We start from the raw sequence: 10,064 nt of genomic DNA, 5'->3' as shown, positions 1-10,064 counted from the left end.
ACTAAGTCCTTTATGAAGTCTAACACCTTTCACTAAGTCCTCTATGAAGTCTAACACCTTTCACTAAGTCCTCTATGAAGTCTAACACCTTTCACTAAGTCCTTTATGAAGTCTAACACCTTTCACTAAGTCCTTTATGAAGTCTAACACCTTTCACTAAGTCCTTTATGAAGTCTAACACCTTTCACTAAGTCCTTTATGAAGTCTAACACCTTTCACTAAGTCCTTTATGAAGTCTAACACCTTTCACTAAGTCCTTTATGAAGTCTAACACCTTTCACTAAGTCCTTTATGAAGTCTAACACCTTTCACTAAGTCCTTTATGAAGTCTAACACCTTTCACTAAGTCCTTTATGAAGTCTAACACCTTTCACTAAGTCCTTTATGAAGTCTAACACCTTTCACTAAGTCCTTTATGAAGTCTAACACCTTTCACCAAGTCCTTTATGAAGTCTAACACCTTTCACTAAGTCCTTTATGAAGTCTAACACCTTTCACTAAGTCCTTTATGAAGTGTCCTAACACCTTTCACTAAGTCCTTTATGAAGTCTAACACCTTTCCTAAGTCCTAAGAGGGTTCAGGTGAAGTGGATAGTGAAAGTAGATGAGGGACAATCTGAACGCTCTGTTTTGGTGTGCGTCTCTTTAAATGCCCCCCCCCTCGAGTTTTCCCAGTAGACATGAGAACCAAAATGGCGGACCCATGGAAACTTTAGCTCTAGTCTGGAGGTTACAAGAATCCCACTGTGACATCAGAGCACGGAACACAAACGATTGGATGACGTGTTTCCTGCTGGGTCAGCTCCACTTGGACTGGTCCAGACCTCCCCTCCAACAGTGGTATGTTCCATGTTTTAAAGGTACTTAAGAGCACGTGCTGAATCATCGAGTTAGTTTGACGTTAAGATGGACCTTGATGATCACGTGTTCATGTGAGGAGCCTCTGCTTCATTTAATGCACCCAACATGTTCAGCATATTATGGGCTGTTTCCTGTACTGAGAGGAGTTCAGTTTTATTCCTTTCAGACGGATCTTTACACATTCCTGTCCGTCTGTCATTGAACCATGATCACCTGAACCTGCGTGATTCAAACGACCAGCGATAAGAGACGCCTCAGTCAGCTGACGGGATTCATCTTTTGTCCCCTTTCAAAATAAACCAGTTTTAACATTTAATAATCCTCGGCTCTGCGACCTCCTTCACTGAAAGCGGCGTGACCACGAGCACATACACTTCATCCATAACCATCATACGTCAGTCTGACTCGCAGGATGTCGAGGTCGACGCAGTAAAAGCATGAAGCCGTGATTACAGAAAACCAGACTTTTATTTTGATAGTACAAACAGGCGTCCTGTTCAATATTTACAGATGAAAAAACAAAAACAATAAAATTTATATAAAAACAAAAACCGTCTTCTCTTTTCTGCGCTCCTGCAGTCCATTTTTTAAACTCCCAGAATGCTTTGCGTTCAGACAGGTGTCTGTGGGCGGAGTCTGTCAGTTTCATGTCCATGTGTTTGTCGCTCGCCGTCACTCTGACGTATCTTCATCTTTCTGTTTTTTCTTCTTTTTCTTCTTCTTGGCGCTGTCCGTCACCTGGAACACAAACGTTTATCAATCCCAGCTCGCCGTCATGTGACCGACAACATTTCAGCTTTCCTGAGATCAGAAACATCTTATCTCACCTCTGTCTCAGGCTCCGCTGACTCTGCCTCCTCTGGCTCCGCCCCTGCACCATCAGACTCCGCCTCCATCTTTGCCTTCTTCTCTTTCTTTTTCTTCTTCTTCTCTTTCTTCAGCTCCTCTGCAGACGGCGTGCCGGGCGCCGTCGTCTCTCCCTCACTGTCTCCCGCCTCTCTCTTCCTCTGTAAAAACAGGAAAGGTCAGACACCTGGCGAGCTCGTCTCTGATTGGACAGCAGTTTAAAGTCTCAGCTGATAGGGTGTTTACCTTTGCTGAAGCCTCGACAGGTTCCTCCGTCTTCTTAGAGACGCTGCAGAAACAAAAAGTGATCAATACACTGTTCACGAGTATCAGTGATGTCACCACCGTCAGTGTGACATCACTGCTGATGTCATCAGTGTCCTCAGGTGAGCTGCAGCTCTGCAGGCAGCAGAGTGACGGCGCTCACAGCTGAGAGTTCATGTAGCAGACTGACTCCCTCAGAGCGCACGGCAGCACGGTGAGGGATAACTGTCTGCACCCGCCCCGGCCCAAGCCCCGCCCCCTCAGGTGAGCCCTACCTGTAGTCTACGTATCCGCTCTTCCAGTCGCCAGGCGTGCTGCCGTTTGGTTTCCCGTGTTTGTCGAGGAGTCCTTTCTGAATCATCATCTTCTTCTGGCTCGCCTGATTGGACAAAACAAATTAATACAAACTCAACTTTATTGAACGCTGCGTGAACACGGCGAGGCGTCTCCTCATCCTCACCTTCGGCCCCAGACCCCACTTCCGGGGATACGTGTCTCTCTCCATGATCACCCTCTTTATCTTGGCCACTACGCCGTGGTCACAGGTGGAGATCACCGCCGTGGTCATCAGAGCCACAGCTGGAGGAGGACAGATCAGAATCAGTGTTCATCCTTCGAGTCCACTCACAGAACGCCACGTGTGCACGCGTGGAGCGCCGCCATCAGAAAAGGGTGATAGATAGCAGGTCATCATGGCCCGAGAGCTGCTGACGCTACTCAAACTCATCATGTGGCTGCACCTCCACACACACACACACCTGTACACACTCGTCTCTCACCTGTGCAGATAGCCTCCCCCTTCGTGGTTATGACAACGATGTCCTGGTTCATCTCGATGCCGTCTTCATACCTGAGGACACCTGGCAGCATGATCTTCGCCCCGTAACAGATCGCATTCACCTGCAGACAGAAGCACCGTCAGCCAATCACAACCTTCAGACTGCAGCAGGTAAACAGGCTGTAACGCCTGCAGCAGGTAAACAGACTGTAACGTCTGCAGCAGGTAAACAGACTGTAACGTCTGCAGCAGGTAAACAGGCTGTAACGTCTGCAGCAGGTAAACAGGCTGTAACGTCTGCAGCAGGTAAACAGACTGTAACGTCTGCAGCAGGTAAAGAGGCTGTAACGTCTGCAGCAGGTAAACAGACTGTAACGTCTGCAGCAGGTAAACAGGCTGTAACGTCTGCAGCAGGTAAACAGACTGTAGCGTCTGCAGCAGGTAAACAGGCTGTAACGTCTGCAGCAGGTAAACAGACTGTAACGTCTGCAGCAGGTAAACAGACTGTAACGTGTCTGCAGCAGGTAAACAGACTGTAACGTCTGCAGCAGGTAAACAGACTGTAACGTGTCTGCAGCAGGTAAACAGACTGTAACGTCTGCAGCAGGTAAACAGACTGTAACGTCTGCAGCAGGTAAACAGACTGTAACGTGTCTGCAGCAGGTAAACAGACTGTAACGTGTCTGCAGCAGGTAAACAGACTGTAACGTCTGCAGCAGGTAAACAGGCTGTAACGTCTGCAGCAGGTAAACAGGCTGTAACGTCTGCAGCAGGTAAACAGACTGTAACGTCTGCAGCAGGTAAACAGGCTGTAACGTCTGCAGCAGGTAAACAGACTGTAACGTCTGCAGCAGGTAAACAGGCTGTAACGTCTGCAGCAGGTAAACAGACTGTAACGTCTGCAGCAGGTAAACAGACTGTAACGTCTGCAGCAGGTAAACAGGCTGTAACGTCTGCAGGTAAACAGGCTGTAACGTCTGCAGCAGGTAAACAGACTGTAACGTCTGCAGCAGGTAAACAGGCTGTAATGTCTGCAGCAGGTAAACAGACTGTAACGTCTGCAGCAGGTAAACAGGCTGTAACGCCTGCAGCAGGTAAACAGGCTGTAACGTCTGCAGCAGGTAAACAGACTGTAACGTCTGCAGCAGGTAAACAGACTGTAACGTCTGCAGCAGGTAAACAGACTGTAACGCCTGCAGCAGGTAAACAGGCTGTAACGTCTGCAGCAGGTAAACAGACTGTAACGTCTGCAGCAGGTAAACAGACTGTAACGTCTGCAGCAGGTAAACAGACTGTAACGTCTGCAGCAGGTAAACAGACTGTAACGCCTGCAGCAGGTAAACAGGCTGTAACGCCTGCAGCAGGTAAACAGGCTGTAACGTCTGCAGCAGGTAAACAGACTGTAACGTCTGCAGCAGGTAAACAGACTGTAACGTCTGCAGCAGATAAACAGACTGTAACGTCTGCAGCAGGTAAACAGACTGTAACGTCTGCAGCAGGTAAACAGACTGTAACGTCTGCAGCAGGTAAACAGGCTGTAACGTCTGCAGCAGGTAAACAGACTGTAACGTCTGCAGCAGGTAAACAGGCTGTAACGTCTGCAGCAGGTAAACAGGCTGTAACGTCTGCAGCAGGTAAACAGGCTGTAACGTCTGCAGCAGGTAAACAGGCTGTAACGTCTGCAGCAGGTAAACAGGCTGTAACGTCTGCAGCAGGTAAATAAACATTTTTTCAGACAGGGGATTGGTCAGACAGCCAAGAGAAATTGTGACATCACATGATATCAGGTTAGTTAGCGAAACCTTCTCAGCATCATCACTCCTTCTCAAGAGCCAATCAGAGCGCCAAGCGTCCTGGGCACACCTGTCTGAAATGCATGTTTGCTTTTATTGGATCTTACCAGACAATCATGGATGTCGTTACCAGGTTAGCGTAGCATTGGTCGTAGCTAAGACATGTTAGCAGCCTGTGACGTCTGCAGCAGGTCAGTAAACTAACGATATAAACGTAGAAGACTTACAGCGCTGTCCTTCATCACCAAACGTTTGTGGGACACGAGCAGCTTCTCCAGAGGGAAGATGACCCGCCGCAGGTACGTCTCGTCTTTGTTGTGATCCAGCTGCCACTGAGCGTCCAGCACGTCGTGCATCGTCACAAGGTGGTCCTGGAAAAGAAACAAGACTTAGACTGGACAGTGATGTCATGATGATGTCAGCGGGGACAGTGCGGTCATGGTGAGGTCATGGTGATGTCAGCAGCGTTGAGGCTCCACAGTCTGAGCTGACTGTGGATTCTGAGTCTCTGCTGCAGGTTTCTGTTCCAAAGTTTAATTAGCAGACCAGCACCGAGCAGCAGGCCTGGACTCAACACTTTGAGCGCCATGACGTTACCATGGCAACCAAACGTTTAGCACTTTAGCTTTACAAAGACTACAGCTCTGAAATCTCTTTTAGGATCATCAGGAAGTGACGCTCACCTTCTCGCCCATCACGCCCGACCGAACCCGCCGGAGTTCCTGCATCTGACCTCCGACCCCGAGCATCAAACCCAGGTGGACACACAGAGTCCTGATGTACGTTCCTGCCTCACAGCTCACCCAGAAGATACCTGCAACACAAAGTCATGTGACCTCTGCAACCTGCGTAAGCTCCTCCCTGAAGCGGTTTGACCCATCGAGTCAGGTCGTCATGGAAACGATCATGTACGTTAAAGCGATCTTACCCAGCCTCCTCTCGGGGTCGTATTCGATCAGTTTGCTGTCGTAGATCGTTCTGACTCTCAGCTGTCGTTTCACAGCAGCGATCAGCGGCGGCCGCTGGAACAGAGCGCCAGTCAGCTGCTCCAACCCCTGCAGACACGAGACACGGCGTCTCAATACTGAACATTCACACCCCGACATCAGGCCACCAAACTAATCACATCACAGGACTGATCTGTAGCTTTAGCATCTTTAAAGTGAGCGACCTTCGTCTCCTGCAGCTCATCAGCGAGTTAAAACAGTTTAGAGTTGGTCAGGAGGAGGGGTCTTACCCGGGCGAGAGTGTGCTCGCTCTCTATGGCATTGTGCAGCCGAACGATCCCCACATACTCTTTACCTGCAACACACACACAGAGAGTAGTGAGGGGGGCCGCTTGTTTACTGTGCTCACGCCGCCCTGCCAGCCGGGTGGAGACATGTTTTTATTCTCACGCTAACAAAAAGGAGGCGTACCGGCGCTCTGCTGGGACTTGACCAATCGTGTGGCTCTATCCACACAGACGATCAGACACCCCGTGACCTTGGGGTCGAGCGTCCCGCTGTGACCCGTCTTCTCCACCCGCAGGATCCTCCTGATCCACGCCACCACCTCGTGAGACGACGGGTTGGCCGGTTTGTCCAGGTTGATGAAGCCCGACCTGAAGGGACAGGAAGTAGAAACATGAGTCATCAACCAATCAGACACGAGTAGAAGATCCAGCTGTGCTCTACTTTTCCTGGCAGGGGATTGGTCAGACAGCCAAGAGAAATTGTGACATCACATGACATCAGGTTAGTTGCGAAACCTTCTCAGCATCATCACTCCTCCCCAAGAGCCAATCAGAGCGTCCTGGGCACACGTTAGCATGTTAGCTTAGCATAGGTGTGTTCTTACCTGACATAGTCGGCGATGTTTCTCTTCAGCGGGTTGCTGCCGTTCGGTAGAGGCGTGTAGTGAGCTGTGCGAATATTCAGCTTATCGAAATTCTGAAAAGAAAAGAAAACATCGTAAGAGACTCGCCGTCATCAGGGCGTGTCCCTGCTCGCCATCGTGACCTCAACGCTACGGGAGAAGTTCTTCTTCGTGTGATCAGAACATTCAAATCGTCTCTGCAGCCGTCCAGTCAAGTCGTTCTCTCGATGCAGCGTCAGGTCGCCGCTGACAGAACGCCAGGGAAACACCGGCACTGCAGCTGAGAGGCCCCGCCCCCAGAACGGAGGCAGAGCAATAGACGGCGACTCGACGGCCGCTCAGAGAATGGATGAACAGTTTCATCACTTCACACGATGGAAGACTCCAGAACATTCAAGGGACCCGACAGGTCACCGGGCGAGGTCACGGGGCATCTTACCTTCAGTAATAGCGGCCACTGTGACGTGTCCAGAGTCGGGACTTTAGACTCGGGCTGGATGAAGAAGTCTCCCGTCTGCTGGATTTCCTAAAAAAAATAAAAACTGTTTAATTTTTCAATCTCAAAATGTAGAAAATAAAAGCTCTGCGGCGACGACTCGCCGTCACACTCACCCCGACTTCCTCTTCACTGACTTTCTTCACCTTCTTCTTTTTCTTCACTGATGATACTGAAACAAAGACAATAAATGTGATCAGATTTAAAACTAATGGATATATTTTCAAAATAAAAGTGAACATCTTTAGCTTCCTAACTGTTGGACTAAAGGGAGTACAAAGTGCTAAGGACACTTTAGGGACTCAACTATGACTGATTGTAGTAAATCTTTAGCAGATTTTCAAAATAAAAGAACTTCACGCATTAATGTGACTCAAACATCAAGAGGTTTAACTTCCTCTGATCACTTTTGTGTGACGTCATCAGTGAGGAGCAACCCACGTGCCGCTCTCATGCAACACGTGGTTGTTAGCATCATGCAGCTAGCTGAGGCTAACAGGCCGTGATAACCATGTAGCCATGAAACATCCCATAATTGACTGGGAAACATCCCATAATTCACCGAGTTTAAGAGTCTGGTGATCTTCTAACAAACTGATCAGATGATCGATCCTGAAACGGTTTTTACTTTACTGATCACTGACTTTAAACCACGTGTGGACACATCACATCTGCAGAGTCCAGGACTCATGTTTTAACACATTTAGTCTCACATGTTCTGCTTGGAACGAACCGAAGCGCGTGATCCAAAGCGCGCTCCCGTGTTCAGTTGGAATTTCACGACAATTTAAACTAGTTTCTTAAAAATCAATCAAATGAAAATCTTTAACGACCCGATGAAGCACAACGAGTCTGAACTGAAAGAAGGAGAAGTAAAAGAAAACAAAGCAGACAGTGAAAGTCCGTCTGCTGCTGCACGTGCTCCCTGCGGGTACCACGAGCTCCACGTTACAACCTGCATGTGCACGAGACAGACCGACTATCTCACTGTGGAGCCACTCAGAGTCTCCCACGGAGATTAAACATTAATGATATTTATTTAAATTTTACGTTAAATCATTTCAGTCCTGACTTCCTGTGAGCGCGTGCAGCTGAAGCAGGTTCAGTTTGAGCTCTCTGTGCTGTTACAGTCTGATCTGTGGTCAGATGTGACCCGCTGCACGTGGCTCTGCAGGGAGCTGTGGTCAGGCCCACGAGCTCAAAACTCCACCATCACTGCAAACTGGAGCACGAGACACAAGCCGAAATCTCAAACTCGACGTAAAGTCTTCATCATCATCATCCTCACACGATGCTGGAGCTTTGTTTCTCATCATATTTGATAAATATGTAAATCCCTGTTTCTCTTCATGAGGTTCTGCAGGAAAACCCGAACCCAGTGCCTGAAGGCCCCTCAAACAGCTGACAGGAACAGAAACAACTTCTGCTCTTCATTCATGTTTAACATTAACCACATGGTTGAAATAAAAAGGTTAAATCAACGTTCAGCTATCTTCTGTAAAACGTGCTGCACACTCACCTTCTGTGTCCGCCATCTTGAAATGAGCAATGAACGTACAATCCGCGGTTTTCTACTTCCGTCTCCTCCTTCTTCTTCTTCGAGCTTTATTAGTGCATCAACAAACCAGCTGTTAGTGGTAACACCGCCCCCTACCGTCAGATGGCGGAGTCACACTCTGTCCAGTGTTAGTGTGGAGGAGGTAGTGCTGCCATGACGTCACACACACGTAGAATAACAACCTGAGCCTGTCAGGGACAAGAACATCAACTTTGAGTGGACACACTTCGATCCATCGACATGCTGCAGACGTCACAGTCTGACAGAAACGTGCTCAATACTGGAGCCAGACACCGCAGGTTCGAATCCCACCTCTGCCCTTTGTTGCATGTCGTCCCTCACTCCCTCTGTCCTCCCAACACTTCCTGTCTGTCTTCAGCTGTCCTCTCTGATAAATAGATTAATAATCAGCCTCTGAAACGTTTCATTTATTTATTTTATTTTGTGAAGTCTCACGACAACAGAATACAAAACAGACCGTCATTTACAGGATTAATAAAATCAAACCAGGACGTGCTGTTTGGAGGTCAGCGCCGCTCGCTCGGATCAGAACATGAACACAGCGAGCAGGAAGTAAAGTAAAGCGGTTTATTCCACCAGCTCGAGACGTTTTACAGCCGTTTCCATGGCGTCGTCTGTGTCGTGTGACTCTACCTGCTACCAAACGTACCTACGGGTACAAAAAAAGTCACCTGACCCTGAAAAGAGGGTGGAGTCAGACACACTGCAGTCTGCCGATTGGTCGAGAGAATCCCTTTTCGTGCAACAGCATTAATAAAGAACAAACACAAAACACCATGTTTTAAAGATCCAGAGGATTTGGAGAGAGTCATTTAGCGACTGTTGTCAGGGTGTAGCTCCGCCCCCTAAACGACCTTGGAGATGCAGACCTTCCAAGGAATCCTTGGTCTTTGTTGTCATCCCTCTCCTTCTTTATTGAATGGAATGGCGGTCTACTCTTTGTCGAGGGAACAGCTGACTGTGGAAACGCTTTTTTACATTCTCTCTGCAGCTTCAAAGAAAATCATCAGCAAGAGTTCTAAAGGAAAAACCTGATCACAGAAACACCTCATCGATTCACCCAACACAAAGAACGTTTGATTCTTCTTCTTTTAGAAATGTCTTCTTGCTGCAAAGACAAACAGACACTTAAATAAAACACACAGTGTCTTTTACAAACTGTATAAACATGCTGGTGTTATTAAGCTGAAACCTCAGATATGCAAAGTCCTGCAGTTCCTGGAGTGTCCACTAGAGGCTGGCTGCAGTACCTGGAGTGTCCACTAGAGGCTGGCTGCAGTACCTGGAGTGTCCACTAGAGGCTGACTGCAGTACCTGGAGTGTCCACTAGAGGCTGGCTGCAGTACCTGGAGTGTCCACTAGAGGCTGGCTGCGGTACCTGGAGTGTCTGACTCACTGCAGGAGACAGACTCTAGTGGACACTGGAGGAACTGCAGCTGTAAAGTTGGATATTTTAACATAGAGCTCTATGGAGACTGACTCACTGCAGGAGATAGACTCTAGTGGACACTGGAGGAACTGCAGCTGTGAAGTTGGACATTTTAACATAGAGCTCTATGGAGACTGACTCACTGCAGGAGACAGACTCTA

The 10,064-nt window shown here is 48.3% G+C and overlaps 1 protein-coding gene across 2 annotated transcripts; it reads right to left on the bottom strand.

The window, feature by feature from the left end:
* Positions 1–1,310: 1,310 nt before the first annotated feature.
* Positions 1,311–8,494, bottom strand: dkc1 (dyskeratosis congenita 1, dyskerin; the record flags this gene model as incomplete). Of its 2 annotated transcripts, XM_079372966.1 has the most annotated exons (15): positions 8,415–8,494; positions 7,012–7,067; positions 6,839–6,925; positions 6,382–6,473; positions 5,961–6,145; positions 5,780–5,844; positions 5,471–5,597; positions 5,226–5,356; positions 4,770–4,913; positions 2,751–2,871; positions 2,432–2,550; positions 2,247–2,350; positions 1,954–1,996; positions 1,689–1,868; positions 1,311–1,599 (listed from the first exon to the last, which is right to left on the bottom strand). In XM_079372966.1, exons 1-15 carry the CDS (start codon positions 8,428–8,430, stop codon positions 1,534–1,536), a joined length of 1,536 nt encoding a protein of 511 aa, XP_079229092.1. In that variant the 5' UTR covers positions 8,431–8,494. The 2 variants fall into 2 exon arrangements, with proteins under 2 accessions (XP_079229092.1, XP_079229093.1); XM_079372967.1 differs by lacking the exons at positions 1,311–1,599; positions 1,689–1,868; positions 1,954–1,996 and having other exon boundaries at positions 2,243–2,350; positions 8,415–8,490.
* Positions 8,495–10,064: the final 1,570 nt, after the last annotated feature.

Source organism: Symphodus melops (assembly GCF_947650265.1).
Source record: "Symphodus melops genome assembly, contig: scaffold_106, whole genome shotgun sequence".
In the NCBI taxonomy this organism is placed as follows: Eukaryota; Metazoa; Chordata; class Actinopteri; order Labriformes; family Labridae; genus Symphodus; species Symphodus melops.
This window is presented reverse-complemented; position numbering and strand designations above follow the sequence as displayed.